At 37.1% G+C, this 25,138-nt stretch overlaps 2 protein-coding genes and 1 long non-coding RNA gene across 8 annotated transcripts; 1 reads left to right on the top strand and 2 right to left on the bottom strand.

Moving 5' to 3' along the window:
* Window positions 1-643: 643 nt before the first annotated feature.
* On the bottom strand, window positions 644-25,135 carry LOC136202117 (uncharacterized). 6 transcript variants are annotated; one of them, XR_010674318.1, is made up of 13 exons: window positions 24,883-25,135; window positions 24,749-24,811; window positions 24,145-24,279; window positions 23,945-24,047; window positions 16,171-16,241; window positions 15,984-16,088; window positions 15,567-15,600; window positions 14,608-14,708; window positions 3,424-3,483; window positions 3,159-3,362; window positions 2,865-2,973; window positions 1,760-1,842; window positions 644-1,159 (listed from the first exon to the last, which is right to left on the bottom strand). XR_010674318.1 is itself a non-coding variant. In XM_065992630.1 (12 exons), exons 1-11 carry the CDS (start codon window positions 25,012-25,014, stop codon window positions 2,884-2,886), a joined length of 1,098 nt encoding a protein of 365 aa, XP_065848702.1. In that variant the 5' UTR covers window positions 25,015-25,135; the 3' UTR covers window positions 645-1,159; window positions 2,865-2,883. The 6 variants fall into 6 exon arrangements, 4 of the variants coding, with proteins under 4 accessions (XP_065848702.1, XP_065848685.1, XP_065848694.1 ...); XR_010674316.1 differs by having other exon boundaries at window positions 645-1,159; window positions 1,760-1,845; XM_065992630.1 differs by lacking the exon at window positions 1,760-1,842 and having other exon boundaries at window positions 645-1,159.
* Window positions 11,615-12,911, top strand: LOC136210553 (uncharacterized). Its single transcript, XM_066001872.1, has 2 exons — window positions 11,615-11,979; window positions 12,072-12,911. The coding sequence occupies exon 2, from the start codon at window positions 12,225-12,227 to the stop codon at window positions 12,597-12,599; it is 375 nt and encodes a 124-aa protein (XP_065857944.1). The 5' UTR covers window positions 11,615-11,979; window positions 12,072-12,224; the 3' UTR covers window positions 12,600-12,911.
* On the bottom strand, window positions 17,066-23,674 carry LOC136202142 (uncharacterized). Its single transcript, XR_010674326.1, has 3 exons — window positions 19,344-23,674; window positions 18,750-19,256; window positions 17,066-18,449 (listed from the first exon to the last, which is right to left on the bottom strand). It is a non-coding gene; the product is annotated as an uncharacterized lncRNA (long non-coding RNA).
* Window positions 25,136-25,138: the final 3 nt, after the last annotated feature.

Genomic DNA, 25,138 nt, shown 5'->3' with positions numbered 1-25,138 from the left:
TAAAATCCAACTGGGATTCATAGCATCAAAAGAATTTCATACATGCATTACTGATAAAGGAAAAAAATAGAAAAGTACATGAAATCACATTGCCTACAATACGTCATTTAGATTGAGACTGAGATGCCTGAGATTGATCTTTATCATCTAGAATTCTCATTAGTCTGACATATTCTGTTCTTAGCAAAGTATTGGATTGACCAGACATAGAATTTAGTATAGACTGATTTTCAAACTCAGTAGTACACTAGTAGTCATATTGCCTTTTTCTTTGTGAACTTAAAGCTACTTGGAAAACCATGTTTTCGATAACATTGTTCCACAGTGTGTCCTAACTTATCACAATGCCTACATTTTGGTCCCTTTTTCTTATTATCATAGTATTGGCCCTTAGCCAAATTTACTATCACCTTATGACCAAATTTTTGCCTCTCTTACTATAAAACTAAGGATAATATTGCAGTTATATCATACCTGACTTCATTAAGAAAAATTGAGACCTAGCATTTGCATACTCAGAATTTAATCCTTTTAAGAATCGGATAACAAAATCTTCTTCTTGATATGCTTTAGCCTTAGTCAAAAGAGTGGCACATTTACAAACAGATAAGGACCTGAAATGAGTCAATTCCATCCAAAGTGTCATTTGTCTGTGTAATAGTTTGAATTGTTAAAAATCCTTGAATAAAAAGTATACAAATGTTCTTGAAATTCAAAATTTTAAAAGAATCACCTCGTTTTCTCAAATTTTACCAAGCATCTTAGCAATTATCAAACCAATAAATAGTGTTATGGAAGGATAACTGCCTACAAATCCAAGAAAAGGTCGTAGTGTTACATTTTTCCCAAGCAGCTCAATTTGGATCTGTCAAGCTAGAATCGCTAAAGTTCATCTGTCAAGCTGGAATCGCTAAAGTTCCATCAAGAAAAGACATCTTGTTATTTACTCGCAATGCTTTTTGAAATTCTCAACTCCAACAATGAAAATTGTTACATTTGAGCAATTGGCACCAAGTTACGATTTTCTTCAGGATTCATGTAATAGTAGTTTGTTGAATGCAATGAAGGATTCGTAAATACAGGTGGCTGCTATTGAGTTTGTTGCTGAGTATCAGTCATCTTGCTTTGAATTCTCGAAAGATTGGAAATGCGATAAAACCTCAACAAAAAAAACAAAAAAAAAAAAAATCAGAAGAAAAATTGTACATGGAATAAAAAAAGGGCGGCCCGGTCGCATTACGCGTCCCCGCTGAGCGAGGGTCCGGGGAGGGGTCCCACCACAAGGGTGTATTGGGGGCAAGCCTTCCTTTGCCAATTTAATTGGCAAGAGGCCGCCCCTAAGACTCGAACCCGTGACCTCTGGTCACACGACAACAATTGTACATGGAATCCGGTTGAAAAATGAAAGATGAAATCTTTAGTGAAGTATCAAATGTTAGAGATTGATGATTCCTCAAAAAGGAGATTGAAAAAAGATAAATAGAGTGATTTGAAGTTACGTGGATTGAAGAAATAAAAATGAAAAAAAATTAATAAGAAAGAGAATGAAGAATAGAAATGAAAAAAAAAGTAAAATACCCTTAAACTAAAGTTACGGTTAAACCCCTTGCTTACCTTATTTCAATAATATTTCTAATCAAGGTTTCAGTAAAGTTGATTTCATACACTTGAGTACTAATATTACCTCATTCCCCAAAATTGGAAAACAAAATTTTAAAATTAAATAAATTTCCAAAATATTTAATCAGATTTTACTTACTTATCATCATGGAAGCATATTTTTAAGTATTCCTTCCTAATTTGCTATCTCCGCCCATTAACTTCAAGAATTAGTGAAGACTGCTGCTGTTTTAGGTAGAAAATTCGGTTATATCCATGCATATGAATAAACACATTATTTTTCAATAAAATCAAAATATGACACTGAGACCTTATAATTATTAAAGCATGGCATATTTAGTCTCCATATACAAAATAATGCATTTTTAGGCCAAATGTTTACTAGACTGTTAATTTCGAGTCGATAATATATTTCTTTTCATATGCAAGCAATTACATAAGTTCTAACCAACCTGGCAACCAGATAATGCTTAAAATTGCATATCTTTGAAATTACTGGTATACGATTATCATCATCTTTCTAACATTTATTTATGTCATATGGCTCTATAGGATTTTGATTGTTAGCTGGTTTTATTTATAATTGAATTGATCTTAAATTAATTATTACATGCCTTGAGTAACCGAACCAAGAAACGTGTAGAATAGTTGACAAATTAGAACATGAATTGCTTTGCTTGAGAATCTATAATTTAATTTAAAGCTATAGTTTGCCTTGGCCAATACTAAGTATATTCCAATCCTCTTTTCTTTTTCATAAAATTCGATCCAATCCAGTGAGTGCATTTTTTATTTTTTAAGTTTCAGTCCACATCCAAAACACAATTACGCAAACTTGTTTTTCAGCAGAATCTAAAGCTGGAGCTTGTTAAACCCTTGGTAGAGAATGTTGGGTTTAAAGCACAATTGGCCAATAAAAAAGGAAGCATTTCTTCTCCTGTGACCTATTCTATGCCCTAAACAAGAGAATTTACATACAAACACTTGTTGGTATATATCCAACCAATAACATGCTTAAGAAAGCTACCAGATGTTATTCTTTCAATTTCAACATTTAGAAATATAACTTTGTAAATTTGTTTCCTGAATTTCTTATACTGCTTGATTCACTTCACTACAAGGTTGCTTGATAAATTACCAATATCAATTATAAGTTAATTCCCTCTTTAGTGGCTAGGTCTTCCCCCACAATACAGATATGTCCAAAACAAAAATATATAAAAAAATGAACAAATTTTGCTTACTAGTAAGGCGCCATCTCTACTACAATTTCTTCACCTTTTGGCCTCGCAAACCATTCCAAAAGGCAGTTGCACTGATCACCTTCTTTCCAGGAAGCTGAATCTCCAACACCTGCCATTGAAAACAACAAGTAAAATATGTGCTTTCTCAATAGTTCAATTGTCAAAAGATATCTTCTTTCACTTTGCTTTTTCCTAGGGACTTTGAAATATGTTTCACTCATTTTACACATTCTTTTTTTGTACATAGCAACACAAATTATTTCAAGATAAAATTCATATAATAATTGAGCAGACCTCCAGTCCAGTGGAACCTCCACAAGGAAACACTAAAGAACCCTTGAAACATATAATCTCATCAGCTTCCATGTCGTGGATAATATCATGCTGGCAAACTCGTGTAGTGATGATCTTCAGTTCTGTGATATCTCGGTGACCATCTTTGCTGTCCACAAGTGCTACTTTAGCCCGTGTTCCTGGCCACCCTGCAAACGCACGAACCTAAAAGATTGCATATATACTCATTGCATAATCTAATTAGGAGGACAAAGTAAGAGCTCACCTTATTATGTAGGACAAAAGCTTCTTCATCAAAGGATAACCATGACTCATCAGGAGTTATCTGCATAAAGCAGATAACTTGAATGAATATTTTATTCATTAAATATCAAAATCATGTTTAACATCTCAAATACATTGCAACTGTTAACGATCCGAATCAAGAAAATGGAGGAGTGCTAAGAGTCTAAAGTTAGAAATTAGCTAAGGGAAGGGTAGTGAGGTTTTGTCTGTTAGTCTCGTTGTTACAATCTTACAATTTCGAGTCGATTCAGCTCTATTTCGAGCCAAATATATAGCGCGAATCTAAATGATCATAGAATCTTACGATTCACGATTCGAATAGTACGGTTCAACTCTATTTCGAGCCGGATCTATAGGACGAATCTAAATTATCACAGATTTCATATTGTTATTTAGGAAAACTACAACTCTAATTAAGGAAGGAGATAAATTAGTGGAAAAAGAACCAATAAGAAATTTAAAGAAGAAGAAATAAGATTATTATAATTAATTAATAAATCAGAACATATTAACATGATTTTCCAATTTCAATATGCAAGTCCCGTCCCATCCCATCCCATTTAGAAAACGTCTTTACTTCGTCATGGTGCAACAGTTGATCAGAACCAAATTATCATCATCATCATTCATCAAGAACTTCAACAACAGAAACTACTATACTCGCTCTAGACTAATATTTGATAACATTTTAAGTTCAACATGACAAATATTTAATTTTTTATAATATTATGTATTTGAACGTCACAATTCACAAAATGAGGATTTCGATTCACGAGTCAAATCTCGATTTGACAACTATGGTTAGTCTACAGTTCTAGTAGAAATAAAGAGGGGTCTGTTGCTTTTGGGGTTTAGGAAGTGTTTAACTATTTTGGGGACCACCTGTATTGTGACGTTGGAATTGGGGCTGTGTTCCTGGGTGTACCTTTATTTAGCCATTACGTTTTGCTTGTATGCTACTGTGCCATTGTTTATCACAAATACAAACTACACTACTGAGTTCATCCAACTGTGTTTATATCTTGTGCTTACCTATTTCTTGTGAGCATTCTCTATCAATTTGGTCCAACTTGCCGGATGTCCAAGACCCGCGACCAAATGGATTCACGAATCCAGAACAAATTTGACGCTACAGATGCTAAAATAGTGGGGATCGAAAAACAACTTAGTAGCATGGGGAATCAGGCCACCATTTTATCTCAAAACGTTTCTCCATTGCAAGTGTCGTCGGAAGAAATACAACACCAGTTGGCTCTCATTGTGAAGAAACTTGAGAAACTCCCTCAGAGCGAGGAGAGTCTGTCTTGCAGGGTCGGAATGGGGCAGACTGGACTGAAGAAAGCACCAGCAATGCTCTCATGATGAGCAATGTCATCACTCCATCTCCAAGGAGACAACTGGAGATGGGCGAGTTAACTCCAGTCAACAACACAATGTCATCGGGGATTGATCCGTATTTGGCCGAACGGAGAGTAAAATTGCCAATGTTTGATGGCATCAATCCGAAGGGATGGCTGATAAGGGCGGAGACCTATTTCACAATCAATCGTACGCCGGAAGAGTTGTGGCTTGACATAGGCATGCATGGAGGGACCTGAGGAAGGGTCTTTGCTTCAGATGCGCACACCTTACTCCCCGCAACATCATTGTACAGAGGGGAAACTGAGGATTTTGCTGTTAGCATACCATGAGGAGGTGAAAGAAGAAGGTGAAATAGTCGTGGTGAAAGCCATCAACATAAGAAAAAGGCAGTGAAGGAGATGGAAATTGTGATTGTCAAGTCCTAGAATGGAACGGAATGGCTAGTAATATTGACGAAGACTTGAAAATGTTCAAATTCAAGGGTAAAATTTCTAGAATCCCTATTTCAATTTTGGTAGACAGTGGAGCGACTCGCAATTTTATATCTTGGCGATTGGTGAAGTCTCTAGGTTTAGAGTGCGAGGGGGAAGAGAGCTAACAATCCAGTTGGGTGATGGGTATCAGGTTAAAGTCCTTCAACACTGCCCTATGCTCAAAATTGGTATGGGTGAATGTGAGTGTCACATGAAAGCTTTAGTATTGGATATGGGAAATTTGGATGTGATTCTCGGTATTGAGTGGCTTCGAACTTTAGGAGAAATCTGCCCCGATTGGAAATTGAGAAGAATGAAATTTTGGAAGGAGGGGCAACTAGTGGAGATTGTGGGTTCGAGTATAAGTCGTCAGGAACCACCCTCTTTATAGTTATGGTCAAAAGAAGATGAAGACGAGAAAGGGGCAATAGAAGCCAGAGCAGAGGAATTTAGCAAGGGTGTCAGGATTATGATTTCTGACAATAGGAATTAGGGCACAAGTAGAGTTTAGAGAAAGAGAAGAATAGAAAAGAAGAGAGTAGAGAAGAAGATAAATTTTGGACAGCTTGGATACCAAGATTCTTCTTCAGCTTGGACAGCAAAGCAAGTATTGCGTCTGCCTCATTGATTTTGTCATTTAATTGAGCTACAGTATTCATGTTCAATCGGTTGATCCCTTGAATTATGCATGCCTCCAGGATTCCAAGGCCAGCTACTGCAATATTATACTTAGCTGCAAAGTTGAAACTAACAAAAAAGCTGGCTGCAAAGACAAAAATGGGAGTAAGGACAGATTTATATCTAGTGCAGCCCAAAATTAAGATTAGTGGAAGCTCCAATTCGGTAGGACACAGCAACATCTAGAACAGTGTTGTACACATTGCTAATGTAGTATACAGTGATAAATCAATAATAAGCCCAACCCAAGGGCCAACTGCAACACATAAGAAAAGTTGCCAATTCTTCACAACCTTCTAGGTCTCGAACTTGAAAATAGTGAAGGAGGATGGCAGAGCAATCCAACTAAACAAAGTAATTTCAACAGTAATCACTGCAGTAGAGATGAGGAGCTGCCTCTTCAAGGCTGACTTTATTTCCTCTAGAGTCTTGACCTCAAGCAAATCAGCAGCAATTAAGGTGGTTAGCAAGCAAGGGCCCAACTCACTTTTCTGCTTCTTCGTAGGGCTCCAAATTGTTATCAAGTCTGGATTAATAATTTTCACAAATTCAAGAATGTTAGCTGCTTTCCTTTGTGAATTTGACGACGGGTGCTTCAGCATCTCAACAAGGTAACCGATGATGAAGGAATCGAACAAGTCTTTGTTATCAAACTGTAGTTGTCATTGTTCATCAAACCGTTGTTGCCACTAGCGAAACTCCCTGCAGTACCGTTCAATTTTTCTATTCGAAGTCTTCCATGGCCAAAGGAAACCTGTCTCTGATACCAATGTCAGGATTATGATTTCTGAATTAGGGCAGAAGTAGAGTTTAGAGAAACAGAAGAATAGAAAAGAAGAGAGAATTAGAGAATTGGGAGGAAGGGAGTAGAGAAGAAGATAAATTTTCCTTAATATAATTCTGAGGATTTTCCTTATAAAGGTATGATCCTTAATATAGAAAAAGGTACCGCTGATGTGCCAGCAGTACAAAACTCACAACTGTAACTAACTTCTAACAACTTCTAAAGCAAATAACAAGGCAAATAACTACTGCTAAGCAATTATCAAACTAGCAAATAACAACCTAATTATATTACCCTTTAATTCCTATCCGGTATCATGACAAAGGGTAATGAAAAAGGGTAATGAAAAACAGAGAAAGAAACTGAATAAATTGCTGGACAGATTGCATTCAGTGCTTGCGGAACCAAGAGGTCTACCTCCCCCGAGAAAGACATCTCACACCATCGCCTGTGGCCGTCCTTACAGCTACATCCATTACCACAAAAGATGAAATTCAGAGACAAGTCATAGATATGCTAGCTCATGGCATAATTTGTACCATCAATAGTGCTTATTCAAGCCCGGTCCTTTTGGTGAAGAATAAGGATACAAAGTGGCATTTGTGTGTGGATTATCGGGCCCTCAACAAAGTGACCATCCCGAACAATTATCACCAAACCCGAATGGAGAGCAGCGACATTGAAAAAGCATTCTTCCGTACACACAACGGGCACTACGAGTATCTCACGATGTCGTTTGGATTGATGAATGCTCCGGCTACTTTCCAAGCAACAATGAATGATATCTTTAGGCCTTTTCTTCGAGAGTTCGTGCTTGTTTTTTTCGACGATATACTGATTTTCAGCAGTAGTTGGGATGAACATATGAAGCACATAGATGCAGTTTTAAAGGTCCTAGAAACACATCAATTTGTGGCCAATTGGAAGAAGTGCCAGTTTGGAGGGCGAACTGTGGAATATTTGGGTCATATGATCAATGGCGAAGGAGTTCAAATGGAAACTGTGAAGGCTGAAACAGTTATTTCCTGGCCAGTCCCGAAAACGGTGAAGGGTGTTCCTGGATTCCCCGGGTTGACAGGTATTATAGGAAATTTATCGCTGACTATGGTAAGATTGCAAGGCCCTTAACTGATCTCACAAAAAAAAAGATGGTTTCCGGTGGAGTGGGGATGCTCAAACAACCTTCGAGTCACTAAAAAAGGTCATTATTCAAGCACCGGTCCTCGCTTTACCAAATTTTGATGACCCTTTCGACATCGAATGTGATTTGTCCAGGCGAGGAGTGGGAGAGGTTTTAATGCAATAGGCAAGACCAATAGAGTATTTCAGCAAGGCATTAGGGGACAGAAATTTGGCTAAGTCTGCCTACAACAAGGAAATCATGGGCTTGGCCCTTGCTATCCATCACTGGCGACCTTACTTGCTGATGCTGGGCAAAAAGTTTCGGGTGTTCACTAACCAAGGAGAGTCTAACACATCTCCTTAATCAGCAGATAACAACTTGTGATCAACAGAATTGGGTGGCAAAACTTCTAGGTTATGAGTTTGACATATTTTACAAACTCCGCAAACTAAATACATTCGCTGATGCACTATCACAGCGTGAGGAAGATGGTGAGCTACGGTGAATAAATTCATATCCTAAATGGGAAGACGGGTCGCAACTTCTTAAGGAGGCTGAAACTGATCCGCAATTAATCAAGATAAGGGCAGCCCTCCTCAAAGACCCCTCGACCAAGTCGGGTTTAAATTGCAAGGAAGCGTACTGTTGTACAAAAACAAGTTAGTCATTTCGGACAGCTCATCTTTAATTCCTTTCTTGCTACATGAGTTTCATTCATCTCCGATTGGGGGCCATTCTGGGTTCTACCTGACTTAAAGACATGTGGCAGCAAATGTTTACTGGGTTGGGATGAGTAAGACAGTTTAGAATTATGTTAGAAATTCCAGAAGTGGTGTGGACTGAATTATCAATGGACTTCATCACAGGGTCACCCAAGTCTAAGGGGTTTGATTCGATTTTGGTCATGGTGGACAGGCTGAGCAAGTATGCTCATTTTTTTACTTGCATATGTATTCGGCTAAATCTGTAGCAGAATTATTTCAAATGAAGTCGTCATGGCATCCCGAAGGCAATCTTTAGCGACCGTGACCCCATTTTTATGAGCTCGTTTTGGTCCGAGCTGTTTAAATTGCAACTGTCTTCCGCCTATCATCCGGAGACTCATGGGCACACTGAAGTTACAAACGTGCTTGGAGGCATATTTTAGATGCTTTGCAGTAGAACAGCCACAAACTTGTGCAAACCGGATACACTGGGCCCCATAGTTTTAAAAGGCGATCGCCTCTGTCGCCTCAGGCGAGAGGCGACAGGGGCGATCGCCGTGCCGCCTTCCAAAATGGAAGGCGGCTTACCTTCAAGAGGCGTTCGCCTCTGGCCCTCAGGCGAGAGGCGGCCTGAGGCGAGAGGCAACCGCCTTTTGAAGGGGAGGCGATAAGTTGGACTTTTTTTTTTTAAAAATAAAATAAAATAAAAACCCTAATTTCTATTAAAAGGAAAACGCACGAGCCATAAGAAAAAGAAACATACAGACACAATACAGCCCCCAACTCCAACGGCTCTCTTCTTCTCCTCCTCACCGCCGATAGTTCTCCTCCACACACTACCGAGTTTCTGCTTCTCAACTCACCGGCAGCCGGTCATCAATCATACAGGTATGTTTTTTCTCTTCTTTCCTCTTTATTTTATCTTCTTTTTCTGTTTTGTTGTTTAGGTTTAGGGTTTTTCTTATTCTTCTTCACTTTTGATTTCTTTTTTTACTTTCTTTCTTCTTATACTTTCTTTCTTTCCATGTAATTGTGCCGTTATGCTGCCGAATTTCTGTGAAAATTTATAGTTTTGATTTGAGATATGGTTATGCTTGTAATTGATTATCTTTTTTCTGTTTTGTGGAATTTATGCTTTTAATTGATTATATGTTTTCTGTTTTGTGGAATTTATATGGTTTGATTTGAATTCATGCTTTTAATTGATTATATGTTTTCTGTTTTGTGGAAATTGATTGGAATTTGATTCATTATATGGAAATTCTATTTTGTGTATATCATTTTTGTTATTAAGATGGCTTCAATTGATTGAATTTTGTAGGTGTTTGGAAATGAGTGCTAGTGTAAATGATTCTACTATATCGAAAAAACCGAATGCAAGAGCGGATCCTTGTTGGAAGTATGTGACGATAAATAAGCCACCTTCTACAAATGATCTCAAGTGTAACTTTTGTGACTTTGTCTCCAAAGCTGGAATATGCCGAGCTAAGTATCACATTGCTGGAGGAAATACTAGTGTTCAGGTGTGCAAAAAATGTCCACCTCATGTGAAAGAAGAAATTGTTAATTATGTTGCATCTAAAAAGGCGGCATGTAAATTGGTGGAAGATGTAGATATCACCAATTTAGATAGTTTTGGGGATGATGAGACGGAGTTGGATGATCTTGGAGAGTCTGGTAGTCGGGGTGGAAAGAAAAGTCTTTCTAAATTTCATATCCCGAAGAAACCAAGGGTGAAGGGTCCAATGGATGTATTTTTCAAGCAAGATGCTGAAAAGGTCGTGAAAGATAGAAAGTTGAGACAAACAACAATAAATGAAGCTTGCAAAAAAGAGTTGCGAGAAAAAGCTTGTGCGGATATAGCTAGGTGGTTTTTTGATGCGGCAATTCCTTTTAATGCTGTTAATTATCCTAGCTTTGATGTGATGGTAGAGTCCATTGGACAGTATGGTGTTGGGTTGAAGCCGCCTACAATGTATGAAGTTCGAGTTCCCCTTTTGAATAAAGAAGTTGTCAAAGTGAAGGATGAAATGAAATCATTTGAAGAAGAATGGGCAAAGTATGGATGTTCAATTATGGCTGATGGTTTGACAGACAAAAAGCAAAGAACTTTGATTAACTTTTTGGTTAATTCTCACAAAGGGACTGTTTTTATCGAATCAGTTGATGCTTCTGATTATTCCAAAACCGGAGAGAAGTTGTTTGAATTGTTTGATAAGATGGTTGAAAGAATTGGAGAGCAGAATGTTGTTCAGTTTATTACTGATAGTGTTGCATCAAATGTACTTGCAGGTAAACAATGCTAATTTATTACATTATTAAATTTTTTACTTTTACTTTTATTATTTTGCAATCTTTAATTGATTTTGGCTATCATACTTTTTTAACATATAGGCAAATTTTTGCAAGCAAAGAGGCCAAACTTGTATTGGACGCCATGTGCAGCTCACTGCATTGATCTGATATTGGAAGATATTGGGAAGTTGCCAATTGTCCAGAGAACTGTAAAGAGGGCAGTGAAGTTGAATTCCTACATTTATACTCGCCCAGGTGTAGTGAATTTGTTGAGAAAATTCACTAATCAAAGAGAGCTTGTGAGGCCTGGTATCACAAGATTTGCCACTGTTTATCTCACACTTTACCGCATGCATTCGGTGAAGAATCTTTTGAGAAGGATGTTTGTCTCTGATGATTGGACCAAAAGCAAGTGGGCAAAAGAAATTGGAGGAAAGACAGTGGCTGGTTATGTATTGTTAGCGGCATTTTGGGCGGACACTCTTTACATTTTAAAGATCTTTGGTCCTTTAGTCCGCGTGCTTCGATTGGTGGATGGCGAGAAAAGACCTGCGATGAGATATATCCATAAAGCTATGGATATGGCTAAAGCGGCGATAGCGAAGAGTTTCGATGGTGATACAAATAAGTATGATAATATTTTTGAAATAATTGACAAGAGATGGAATAAACAACTCCGTCAACCTTTGCATGCAGCTGGTTATTTGTTAAATCCAGCATTTTTCGGTGCAGCGGATGAGAATGATGAGGTTAGAAAGGGATTTTATCAGACATTGGAGAGATTGGTTCCAAGTGAGGAAGAGCAAGACCAAATCAATACACAGTTGACTAGATATCATAATAGTACACCTCATGATTTATTTGGAATGAAGATGGCGGTTAGGCAACGAACAACAGTAGATCCAGGTAAATAATAACTTTGGACATTTGAATTTTCCAACTTCAAGTTCATTGTTTGCATTTGCATTTTAATAAGCATTATAATTTTTTGTGTTTAGTTGATTGGTGGAAATCATTTGGAGGAAGTCTTCCACAATTACAAAAATTTGCCATCAAAGTGCTTAGTCTCACTTGTAGTGCATCGGGTTGTGAAAGAAATTGGAGTTTCTTTGAACATGTAAGTTAATAAAAATAATTGTAATAAGCTTTTTTATGTTTTAATATTAGTTATGTTAGTCATTAATGTTGTTCTTAATTATTATTTTGTAGGTTCATAGCAAAAAAAGAAATCGACTAGCTCAAACATGTTTGAATGATTTAGTTTATGTGAAGTATAATCGATCTTTGAAGAATCGAAAAGGGGTTAAGGACACCATTAGTTTGAAGGATATTGATGATTGCAATGAGTGGTTGACGGGTAGAATGGAGGGAGAGAATAATAATGACAATGATGATCGTGTATTTGAGGATGATGACGAATTTCCATGGACTATGGTTAGTATAGTTAGTGGAGCGGAAGAAGATGTCTACAATACTAGGGCAAAAGGCAAAAGTGTCACCCCTACCGCAAGTGCTAATGTCACAAAGACATACGTTAGAGGAAACTCTTCCCGGTCAAAAGCCAATCCTCCTCAAGTTGTTAGAGATGAGGTCCATGATGAGGATGATGATGAGGATGATGATGAGTATCGAGTTGAAGATGAAGAAGAAGAAGAATATAAGGATGATGAAGTGGAAGAACTTGATGGGGATATAGATCTTGATGAGGAGTTGGATTTGGGGGATGAATATGCTTGATATTATGCTATTTGGATTTAAGAATTAGCACTTTATTATTAGACTTTAAGTTAATTTGGTTTATAAGCTTAGAAATTAAACTATCCTTAAGTACTAATAGTTTTTATTGAGTTAATTTAATTTTATTTGATTTTCTATTTTTTTGTCGCCTCGCCTCTCGCCTCGCCTCAAGGCGATTTTTTGCCCTTGTCGCCTTGACTCGCCTTTCGACTTTTAAAACTATGCTGGGCCCGCAGAAGTTAGGATTGAGATGGTTGCAGGGGAGTTAGAGGATAGAACACTTGCTTTCGTTCAGTTGAAGTTCAATTTGAACAAGGCACAACAAGCAATGAAGTCGAGAGAGGATTTGAGAAGGGAGATTGGGCCTACTTAAAATTAGGTCCACACCGACAGAAATTTGTGGCTAAGCGAATTAATCAAAAAATGGTAGCAAGGTTTTATGGTCTGTTTCAGGTTATAAAGCAAATTGGGGAAGTAGCCTATGAGTTACAAGTGCCTCCATAGTCTAGAGTACACCGGGTGTTCCATGTGTCCATGTTAAAAAGAGCATATCAGCTGAGTTCAGTGGAACCATCGCTGCCAGCCGGGTTTGAAATTGACATTGATGAATCTTTACAACCAATCCATAGCAACACATACAGTAACGAAGAGAGGAGAGCAAGTCAAACAGTGGCTTATTCAGTGGCAGGCCAGAAGTGCGGAGCTTGGGAGGAAAAAATCATGATCCGAATTCAGTACCGGCCGTTTAGTCTTGTGGACAAGACTATTTCCCCAGCAGGCGGCAGTGTTAACAATCCGAATCAAGAAACTGGAGGACCAAGAGTGCTAATAGTCTACACTAGGAGGAAGGGTAAAGTTGGAAATTAGCTAAGGGAAGGGTAGTGAGGTTTTGTCAGTTAGTCTACAGTTCTAGTATAAATAAAGAGGGGTCTGTTGCTTTTGGGATTTAGGAGGTGTTTAACTATTTTGGGGACCACCTGTATTGTGGTGGTGGGCAGGGGGTGCTGTTCCATTGCTTATCTCAAATAAACTACACTACTAAGTTCATCCAACTGTGTTTATATCTTGTGTTTACCTATTTCCTGTTAGCATTCTCTAACAGCAATCCAGCACAAGAGCTGAGTAGCTTATTTACAAAAAATGTTATAAGTATTTCTAACAACTCCATCTTTTATGCAAATTATCAAAATTTAGTCAAAATTTGCAGGAAATAGATTATCTCATAAAAAAAAGGCGGCCCGGTCGCACTACGCGTCCCCGCTGAGCGAGGGTCCGGGGAGGGGTCCCACCACAAGGGTGTACTGGGGGCAAGCCTTCCCCTGCCAATTTATTTGGCAAGAGGCCGCTCCTAAGACTCGAACCCGTGACCTCTTGGTCACACGACAACATACCAGAAAAAAAAAAAATTAAAATGGCTATTAAGTAAATATGGCCTTACACTTGTACGCTCTAGACAAGTTAGCCAAATGAACTTCTTTAGACAACTTAACCCCTAAACTTCATGACTCGGAACGATTCAGCCCGAGAAACAAATATTTGAAGAACACATGCTGGTAATGAAGAGTTAAAAGGCATCTCAAAAATGCTCTTGGATGTCACGTGTGACTCAGACAGGTTACCAAGTTCAGGGGTTAATTTGGGCTAGTTTGTCTGTAGGGTACGAATTTAAGTCCCATTTTGTACTTGTAGCCATTAATAAAACCTTGTTATGTTATCATACAATTAACTCATGTGCAGTACACTTCCAACAATCTTATTATCAGCAACTTTAATGCTTCTGATAGCCCAGGAAAATCAAGCACATTTGCGGAAAGCAATGATTCTGGCGATCATTTCTTTCTCATCAGAAAAGCATTTCCATGGATAACATGAATGATGAAAGCAATCCTCATCTAATCATGCACGCATAAAACAAACTATAATGTAAAAACAACTGACAAGGGTTGCACAATAACTAGAGCATATGCACATTTGTGCTGCTATCTGATGCTGGAGAGAGAAATCCAACCTTTGGAGCCAAAGTAGCTTTATTATCATCTTGAGGTTGAGCTTTTTCCCTAGCAGTTCCATCAAGTATAGAAGGAAGCTCATCAATCAGAAGTTTGGATCCTATTAAGTTATGAATAGATCATTCATTGAATAATTTTCTGAAGCAAAGGATATATTTAATTACCCAATAGAATACTACAAGCATATACCGATAAATAACTAATGACAAATACATGCTAGAAAAACATGCAGTATAAAAATAAAAAATAAAAATAAAAAAGCACAACAAAACAGCTCAGAAACATTTCTTGACATTAATGTTTAGGAGAAAGACACATCCTAGTCCTGGATAACCTGGAAGCTATTTGACCATTGAAGACCATATTCTTTGTCAAGTATCCAAGTTTACATCTTCCCTCATTTTCCATGCCCACTATTCTCTTGGTTTTTGTTTTTACACTTCAACTAACATATTTCTGTCAGCAAGGGAAAATGTAAACTTTCTGGTAAGTATTTTATAAAGCTTTTAAATTTTATGAGAAAACATGGCAATTATGGAAAATTTACAAATCTATGGTAGAGATAAAATTAGAAAAGAGGATTTCTGAGCTCTCCAAACTTTTACTGTAAGAAGCTCAGTGTCAGCATTTTATTTATTTTTTATTTTACTGAGGTTTTTGGAATGAGTATATCTTTTCCTTAAAAATGGAGAAAGTAATCTACTTATGAAATAGAAAGAAAATACAGTGAAGCTGAAGTTTTGCCATATAACTCCGAAACACAAAAAAAAAATAAGGACAAATTAATGAGTAACACGGTTAAAAGATCAGATGAATCAATTTGGATGTGAAGTAAATACTAGGAGAATATACGGAACAATAAATCAACTATGAGATGAAATGTGCATGTCCTTTAAGGATTTGAGCATGAATACAAGAGCAGTTGCAAGAACATAGAGAAAATTAGGAAGAGAATAACCTGCAGAAAATAGCAATGGAAGCAAATCAGGAGCCTGCAAAAGTGAGTGTAGATGAAGTCATAAAATGGTTTCAAACCAATGATGATTGCCTGTTAAGCCAAGAATTATATGTGAATGCATGCAGAAGAAATGAATAATAGCTAAAACATTGTTATAAGATAATCCAACTAAGACCAAAGTCAGTAGTGCCACTGCTGTTCTATGTGAATGCACGCATGTATAGAAAAATAAATGCAATAAAATTATCTAATGACCGAGTCTATAGAGTAGTCAATTTTGAAAGGCTAGTTCAGGCATATTGTCACTAAATGGTCCAACTTCTTCCATTATGTTAGTATTATTGGGGTTAGCAAAAATGTAATAGGAATAAATCCAAAACTTCAGAAATTACCAATTCATACAATCATCCTTCATACCTTAATATGATCATCTATAACCAGTCTTTCATACGCAATTACAGGTCCAGCATCCAGAGCACGAACAGTGAAGGCTAAAGACACTCCAGTTTCTTTTACACCATCCTAATGCACAGACTTTTGATTCAGTTACATGATATGCAACTGTACAACATTCATATTGATGACATCCTTTGAAAATGAGTACCTGCAATGCCCTCTGAACTGGAGCAGCTCCACGGTACAGCGGCAAGAGACTTGGGTGTATATTGACTGTCCCTGAATCAGTCACACTTGCACTTTAGAAAATTATACAAAGATATATTTTAGTTTGCTGTCAACATATCATTTTCAGCACTCATTTGTACTTCCAAAAGTATCTATAAGTCATAAGCTGTATGTTCAACAATTTATACTTTGTGTGCCCTGCATAGATAGCCATGAAAGTATATTTATGCATCTCAGCCCCATCATAATGTCAAAATATGGAAAAGCACTTTCTGTAACTGTTCTCTTGCAGTATCTTAGTGTTATGGGCCAATGTATAGGATCTCGTCACAGGTCTTTTCACAAGAAAATCCTTGATTTCCCTTGCTTTTCCTAAATCGAAGATTTTCTTGTGAAAAGACCTGTGATGAGATCCTATACATGGCCCATAACACGTACCCTGTCATAGTTTGGAAAAGCAAGGAGTTAATTATCATATTCCTAGATGCTTTCATTGACTTTGAGAATTAATGCTATGCAAAAATTTGAGATTATAAAGGTTCTAGACCTAACCTAAGGATGCCAAAATTCTCCATACTATTGTTTGATGCAGGAAAAAGGAAGCAATAATGATTGTTTATCCTCCAGCTTGCTCTCACTTTATTGCACAAGCCACAAGCTTAATAATTTGCATGCAGTTTTGAAAATACATGACTTGATGGCTTATCATTATTTTCATATAACTTCTCTTAGCATATCAAGTATCAACAGTTTTCTTCTCAGTGAAGAGTGCAATAAGAAAACCTTAGATTACTATATTAGTAGACTAAAGTTAGAAGATGAACCGGAGAGGGAGAAAATCTAAATGTAAATGAATACTTAAACTATCTAACTTTCAGACACATTGACTTACATTGATTTGCATACCCAAAATTAATAGTTTTATAATTTTTACACATGTATATTATAATATGCTTATCTAACTTACTCAATCACAAACCATAAAAGAAAACTAAAATTATAACTACCAAATTTAGAATCCTGGATATAGATAATCTATTTTTGGATAAAGTGGATGCTTTAAAGCTCCATGTTAAAAAAAGTGAAGACTTATACTGCTGCCAGCCTGCCCTAAATATTCATAGTTTTCTTTATAAGCTCAATTCCAATATAACTCAATAAACCTCCATATCGAAACTAAATGGGGTTTATAGATTATTTTCTTTGGTCCATCTTCTCTTAGCCAAAATTGTTATTGGCTAGCCTCAATCAGATATATCAATGTAGAAACTTGCAAGTCCAATTGTTGTCAATGTATTCCTTTGTACTCTGTCACGATATCGGATAGGAATTAAAGGGGAATTAATTAGGTTGTTATTTGCTAGTTTGATAATTGCTTAGCAGTAGTTATTTGCCTTGTTATTTGCTTTAGAAGTTGTTAGAAGTTAGTTAAACAGCTGTAACTATTACAGTTATGAGTTTTGTACTGCTGCCACATCAGCAGTGCCTTTTCCTATATTAAGGGTCACGCCTTTGTAAGGAAAAGCATCATAATTATAAAAAAAAAAAAAAAAGGGCGGCCCGGTCGCATTACGCGTCCCCGCTGAGCGAGGGTCCGGGGAGGGGTCCCACCACAAGGGTGTATTGGGGGCAAGCCTTCCCTTGCCAATTTAATTGGCAAGAGGCCGCTTTATCTTCTTCTCTACTCTCTTCCTCCTAATTCTCTATTTCTCTCTTCTTTTATATTCTTCACTTTCTCTAAACTCTACTTCTGCCCTAATTCCTATTGTCAGAAATCATAATTCTGACATTGGTATCAGAGAGCTTTCCTCCGGCCATGGAAGACTTTGAACAGCAAATTGAACGGTACCGCAAGGAGTTCAGCGAGCAGCAACAGTGGTTTGATGAACAATGGGAACTGCTACTGCAGAGATTACTGTTGAAATTACTTTGTTTGATTGCTCTGCCATCTTCCTTCACTATTTTCAAGTTCGAGACTCGGAAGCATAGTTGCGAAAGGCAAAAGGCTAGCCGAGGCAATAAGGACAAAATATCGCTTCCAGGCGAGGCGACAAAAGAATTAGAAAAACACAAAAAATAAAATCATAACTCAAATTGACTAGTTTAACTTCTAAAGTTGTAAAAAACAAAAAACTAAATCATTCATGGTATCTTAGATCATTTGAGCTCCCTGCCTTGACCTCTTGCACATACTTCCAACAAGGATCCGTTCTTTGTGTAGCTTTCGATGTATTAGAATTACTAATACTCATAAAAAGCCTGCAAAATTCAGGCAGCATAACACTTAAGAACTAATAACTAATAATAAACCTAACAAAACAAATAATAAACTTGCACAACACAACAACTACTAATAATAAACTTGTAAAAACTTCACAAAATTTCATAAAAATTTGAGCAGCATAACAATTAGAACAAGTCATAAAAATTTGGGCAGCATAACGCTTAGAACCAAGAAAAGTAAGGGAAGAAGAAAAGAAACTAAGAAGATGGAAGTGAGAAATAGAAGTTAGGAACAGAGCAGAGAAGAGAGAAAAGTAAAGTTGTTGAAGTATGTACCTTTTAGATCGACTGTGCAGTTGGAGGAGTTGAAGTGAAGTTGTCGAATTGGATGAATTAAGCCTGGAGGAGATGAAGTCTTCCAACTGAGACCCAAAGGCGACCTAAATATCACCTTAGACCCAAAGGCGACCGCCTCTTGCCTGGAACCACCTCTCGCCTGCAGTGGAAAGGCGGTCGCCTTTCGAATTTCACCCCCCTCCCATTACAGAAGGCGGTAGCTTGATCGCCTGGGTCGCCTTTCACAACTATGCCCAGAAGGTTGTGAAGAATTGGCAACTTTTCTTATGTGTTGCAGCTGGCCCTTGGGTTGGGCTTATTATTGGATTTATCACTGCCTACTACATCAGCAATGTGTACAACACTGTTCTAGATGTTGCTGAGTCCTACCGAACTGGAGCTTCCACTAATCTTAATTTTGGGCTTGCACTAGGATATAAATCTGTCCTTACTCCCATTTTTGTCTTTGCAGCTAAGTATGATATTGCAGTAGCTGGCCTTGGAATCCTGGAGGCATGCATAATTCAAGGGATCAACTGGTTGAACATGGATACTGTAGCTCAAATGACAAAATCAGTGAGGCAGACGAAATACTTGCTTTGCAGTCCAAGCTGAAGAAGAATCCTGGTATCCAAGATCTGGCGACAATGCAAAATCGTCTGAGAAAACTGCAACCCTAGATGAGGTCAGGACAGCTATTGAGCGAGTAGTAATCCTTAAAGGGGAACCTGTGGAATTATTCACAGGGCCATGCCATATTATTCTCTCACGGTGGACTGGTATGTTGGACCTGGTTGAGGATTTACTACAACAGTACTGTCTAGAATTCCGGAGGCTTGATGGCACAATGAGACTGCTTATTCAAGCTGCGTGGTGACGTTACTACAACACGAAGACTTTGGAGCGGTCTTGGACACTACTTGGGCGAATCATGCTGTGTTGGCAGCTCAGTCCCTTACTTTCTACATTCTTGGGGACAATAATTGGCTAAAGGGGAGGGTATTGTCATGATATCGGATAGGAATTAAAGGGGAATTAATGAGGCTGTTATTTGCTAGTTTGATAATTGCTTAGCAGTAGTTATTTGCCTTGTTATTTGCTTTAGAAGTTGTTAGAAGTTAGTTAGACAGCTGTAAGTATTACAGTTGTGAATTTTGTACTGCTGCCACATCAGCAATACCTTTTCCTATATTAACGGCCATGCCTTTGTAAGGAAACGCATCAGAATTATATTAAGGAAAATTTATCTCTTCTCTACTCTCTTCGTCCTGATTCTCTATTTCTCTCTTCTTTTCTATTCTTATTTTTCTCTAAACTCTACTTCTGCCCTAATTCCTATTGTCAGAAATCATAATCCAGACATACTCAAACAGAATCAATATATAGAAATGTTTGCAGGGGATGGCGAAATGAATAAAAGAAACTATCTTAATGGTACCAAAGGATAATTGAATCTAGGATGCATGCAAGGATTAAATGTTGTTGTCAGAATAACAATTTATGGCATAATCAGAATCTCTTTTACGCCAAGCATTATGTGGTAAAGTTATGGGGATAATCTTACATTCGTGAAGCACGTTTAGTTTGTAACAGCATGAAATAAAATAGAAACTTTATTATAGTAGAAGCCTAGCACGTGTTCTCATATTTGATGTCAAACTTGTATGAACCTAGAAGTTTCAAATTAATTATGAGAAGACACTACAGCTCTACATTATAGAAGCAAGCACCTTGTCCCACAATTTCATAAATGTGATATCTTGCGGCCCATGAATTGTGGCTAAAGCATAGATTAAATGACCTAATTTGACAAAGCATCTAATATTTTGGATTTATATTTGGTCGCAATTCATTTCAGAAATAATTGTTCTGAAGTTAATTTGAACAAGCTTAATTTAACGTAGGCAGATAAATCTTTTTCAACAAGTCAAACTCAAGCGTGAAGGATAAAGGACGAAAATCCACTGAATATCAAACTAACACTTAAAAGTGCAGGAACATCCAATTTAAAGTTGGAGTTTGTGTCTGTTTTTACCTTGCTTTGATTTATAATCTCCAGTATTTAATTTTGTTTATTGTTAGTTTCTATTATTGTTTAGGATCCTTTATGGTCAAACTTTTATTTTGTTTACCTTTTCCTTCTAGACAAGGCTTAGTATTCATATTCATTTCAATTAGTACAAGTATATTTATTCATAAATTGTAATTTGTCTATAATATTGGAATAATGATCACCCTATTCTCACCTTATTTTTTGTGATCTAACTGACCCAAATCCTTCCATAATGTCAAGTGGCACCGCAAAGTGTTCAAACAACTTGGCTATGATGCAAAGAATGATTGATGATTTGACATGTGCTTGTATGGAAGCCTAAATGGCCAAAAGGTGATCACAAGCAACTCAAGATTCTAGAAGATATCAAGATAGCAGCATTTAGAGGCTTTTGATTTGAAACAGAATCAAGGTTGAAATAGCTTTACATGGAAAGTTGTGTGGAAGATTATTTGGACTGGGAAGGTAGTTTAGAAAAATATTTCACATTTGAATCTCATCGAAAATATCAAAAGATACTATTTCCAAAGCTTGATTGAAGGTTCCTCCACTTCAGTGGTGGAAAGGAGTTGAAGAGTGGCGTGCTCAGCAATACAAGCCTATCAGCAATTGAAAGCACACAGCAATTTCTCCTAGTTGATTATAAAATCGCATTGTATGAATAGTTCCACGGAGCAGAACATGACAATGAGAGTATATTATGGAGTTCAATAAATTCGTGTTGGTTTATCTAAGAATAACGAAAAAATATTACTTCTCAATTGACTAGTTTGAATCATTCTACTAGGGATGAATATGTAATTGTGTACATATATCTTTAGCATCTGAAAAATGGTTCCCTGCTGAGGTGCTAGAATGCGCTTGCATCGGTGTGCAAGAATGTCGAGAAAAGTGATAAAGTAAAGATAGAGTGCCTTATGATGGACAAAGCATTCATGGTTGTGCAACTAAAGGAGGAAGAAATTACAAGTTCTTTCTAGTAGAGAGAAGGCAGAACATCTTGTTTTTCTACTCGAAAGGGTAAACTTAGAATAGTTATGGGAAAGATTAAAACTAGGTCTTGATGATTGTGTGATAAGAACCTAAAGGAGTTTGATGTCCATCTAGTGCAAGAGATCATGGAAGTTGGTGATCGCAAACACCAAGGAGGAAGAGCAAGATTTTATTAAGCTATTTACTTCTTTTTTGCTTATGACATATATATTATCTTGTGATTAAGAGAAGAAGCATAAAGCATACATATTGCAAAAATCCATGGACGAATTGAAAGGATAAATATTCCTCATCCAGTAAAGTAGGGTGGTTAAAGAAAGGGCAAAAGATACTGGTAACTTCTCAACGTTTTGCTATAATTCACTATAGAAGGTAACTTGAAAAATTAAAGCTTCATCTGATATTGCATTGGTGAATGTTGATCGTATTCTTATTGCAAGATCCTAGTTGATTGTTCACGTTATGGATCACAAGTAAAGTTTAAAATACAATCTCTTTACAGGGACAACAAGAGGGATGTTTCATATCCTCTCAAAGAAGACGCAAAGCAATCACATCCATAGTTGTTAAAGGCGCGTCTCGCCTTGTGCGCCTCGCTTGCGCCTGGGAGCCTAGAGCCTAGTGCGCCCGGCGGTTTTTACTTAGGTGTTTTTTTTTTTTTACCGTTTTCTCTAAAATAACTATTTGATTAATCTCAACCACTAATCTAACTTAAATAAGATTAATCTTAACCCTTAATTTAAATAAGAATATCAAGAGTCTTAGTCATAATTAAATATGTAAAAAATAGAGAAAGATCAGGAGAATGAGTCATGTAAAGAAAGAAGTCTCCTCCACTCCAGGCAAAAACAAACTTCGCCTGACACACGGAGTGAAGAAGAAACAGAGTGATGATCTTGATGATGATGATTATTAGTTGTTGTTGTTGTGTGTGTTCTTTTTGATTGATAATGAATGGTTATTAATTTAGTAGCATTAGTTATAGTGAGGTTTTTAGGTTAAGACGTTAAGTATATGTTAGTGTCTCTATGAAGTATGAACTTAATTTGGTGTTTTTGACATTTATGATTTAGTATTATGTTTTTATGGGTTTTGTTTTGTTTGTGTGGTCATAAGTGTGTTTTTTTGGTTTATGCTTCAGTAGTAAAAGAGTATATATATATATATATTTTTTTTTTTTTTTTTTTTTTATGCGCCTCACCTTGAGCCTTGAGACTAGGCTCCAGAACCCCTTGGCTCACCTTAGGCTCCAGAACCCCTTGGCGCCTTAGCGCGCCTTGCGCCTTTAACAACTGTGATCACATCCAATATCCCATGAAATTTAATTTCGCCAGTTGCAAAAGCTTATGCTATCAAAGAAGTGCTAGATATCAAAGAGGTTCAATCTAGCTTTGGATAATTGGACAAATTATTCTTGACGAAGTAGTTGAGCAAACCAAAGCAAACAAACAAAAAAACTTGGATTATCAAAGAAGAATTGAAACAGGTAGAGTAATGTTATGATTTATGCATCGGAACTGAGTTCCTTTCTAACTCGAAAGGATTGCTTTTCATGTTTCATTTGGGTTTATGTGTTTCTTGATTTAAGTTGTTCCACTATTTTTATTCCATCTTTAACTAAAAATTTCTTGGAAGAGACTTTACTTTTGGCCAGGATCCATTAGAGTCAAAGATTCCTAACTAGCATGAACAGAGTTAGCAACTCTACTTGTGAATTCACTCCTTTTCCTTGCAAACATAAGTTGAGAATATCTTGTCATCTAATTTTTAAGGATCAGAGGTGAACTGACCATCAACTCTGAATAGAGCTATGATATTTAAAATTATGATTCAAAGATTTTTCACAGAACCCTAATTATTTTACTGTTCTCATCACAATCACCCGGTTGTAACCTAACTATTGAGATCTAATTGTCCTAAAAAAAATGTCCATGTAACTTAAATATCGATACCTCATCTTGGCTGATCAGTCTTATTTCCGTTCAAATATGTTTGTAATTGCAACATAAAGATCTTATTAAGCATTAAGTTCAACCTAATGAGTAATACACTACCAAAACTATCATACGGTTGGCACACAGCTTATTCATTTCAAAAGTAGAAGAGAATGAAATTCTCAGAGTTAATAATTGAAGCGCATTTGACTAACCCATTGGTGGAATATTGAGAAACTTGGTGGGTAAAATGTTCCCATACGCTGCTGTAATGCAAAGTTCAGGCTGCAACGCCTTCAGACTGCACAAAAAAGCATCCTGCATTGTAACAACAACAACAAAGCCTTAGTCCGAAATGATTCAGGGTCGGCTAATAGAGATGTCATTTGTACAGAATAAAAGAGCCATTGGTAACCTCTCCAGCTCGTTCAGGTGTAAAAATGAGGTCAGAGGGGAAGCTTCTGTCAAGGGCAAACTGAGCAACTGGTGAAGGCATCATCCTTTTACCCCTGCCTCTTCGCGAAGGTGGCTGAGTGACTATGGCTGCAACCTAAAATATTCCAAATTAGTAACACAGATAAAGGGAGAGGGGGGAGGACACTTTTAGAAACCCAGTAGAGTTATTTGGAAACAATGCAAAGACAAGTTTACTGCCATATCATAAACTATCAAATGCTAAGGATAGGTCAATCCAAACATGCTAAGGCCTATGCAATTTATTTATCTCGGAAATGAGAGGAAAACAAAGAAAAAAACCCTAGTCATTCAAGACTACTATTAAGTAATCTTCACAAAAACTGAGCGGTGGATACTTATTGTCTTAAAGAGCGTAAAATTGAATTGCATCAGTTCATCTATCAGCCAATTTCAAGTAATGGTTGCACGCTTTAGCAAATTCCAATGAAAAAGAGTAGTAGTTACATAACCCGCAAACAATAATAAGGGGAAAAAAGGACTAAAAGAGACTTTAATTGCTATACATTTCAAAGAACTGAAGGCGTATATGGAAATGTGAGTACCTCAAAGATGGACATAGGTGCTGAAGATGCATTAAAAAGAGCGTCTAGCACAGTTGCAGAAACCTAACAGAAGAAGAAGAAGAAATCAAATTTCCACAAACCAAATATCAAATGTGTATAGGTGCAAAGAATACATCAGGAGAGCCCAAGAAGACGAGGGGCTTCTTCTTAGAAGTAGAAGCAGACGTAGCTACGGCTAGTGTTGGTGCCGGTGATACTGGTGAAGCAGAACAGAAGAAACGACGAAGTATCAGCGAAGAATTCATTCCTTTTCCTTATCCTCTTCACTAGCTACTCAGTACCGCAGAGCCGAGTGGTGAGACAGCTCAATTAACAACTTAAGCGCAACCTCAACGGGTGGGGGATTTCCGACCGCCTAGAACAGCAATG

The sequence above is a fragment of the Euphorbia lathyris genome, chromosome 1, assembly GCF_963576675.1.
Source record: "Euphorbia lathyris chromosome 1, ddEupLath1.1, whole genome shotgun sequence".
Classification (NCBI taxonomy): domain Eukaryota; kingdom Viridiplantae; phylum Streptophyta; class Magnoliopsida; order Malpighiales; family Euphorbiaceae; genus Euphorbia; species Euphorbia lathyris.
The sequence above is the reverse complement of the archived record's forward strand: the minus strand, read 5'-3'. Positions and strand labels throughout refer to the sequence as shown.

Bases quoted from the DNA above. Each gene is read 5' to 3' on its own strand.
- LOC136202117 (XM_065992630.1), bottom strand. From the start codon at position 25,014: ATGAATTCTTCGCTGATACTTCGTCGTTTCTTCTGTTCTGCTTCACCA. The intron at 24,048-24,144 runs GTTACCAATGGC...GTTACAATGCAG, and splicing joins CACCTGAACGAGCTGGAGAG to GATGCTTTTTTGTGCAGTCT. The intron at 2,974-3,158 runs GTCTGCTCAATT...TTTCAATGGCAG, and splicing joins GAGGTTCCACTGGACTGGAG to GTGTTGGAGATTCAGCTTCC.
- LOC136210553 (XM_066001872.1), top strand. From the start codon at position 12,225: ATGGAGGGAGAGAATAATAATGACAATGATGATCGTGTATTTGAGGAT.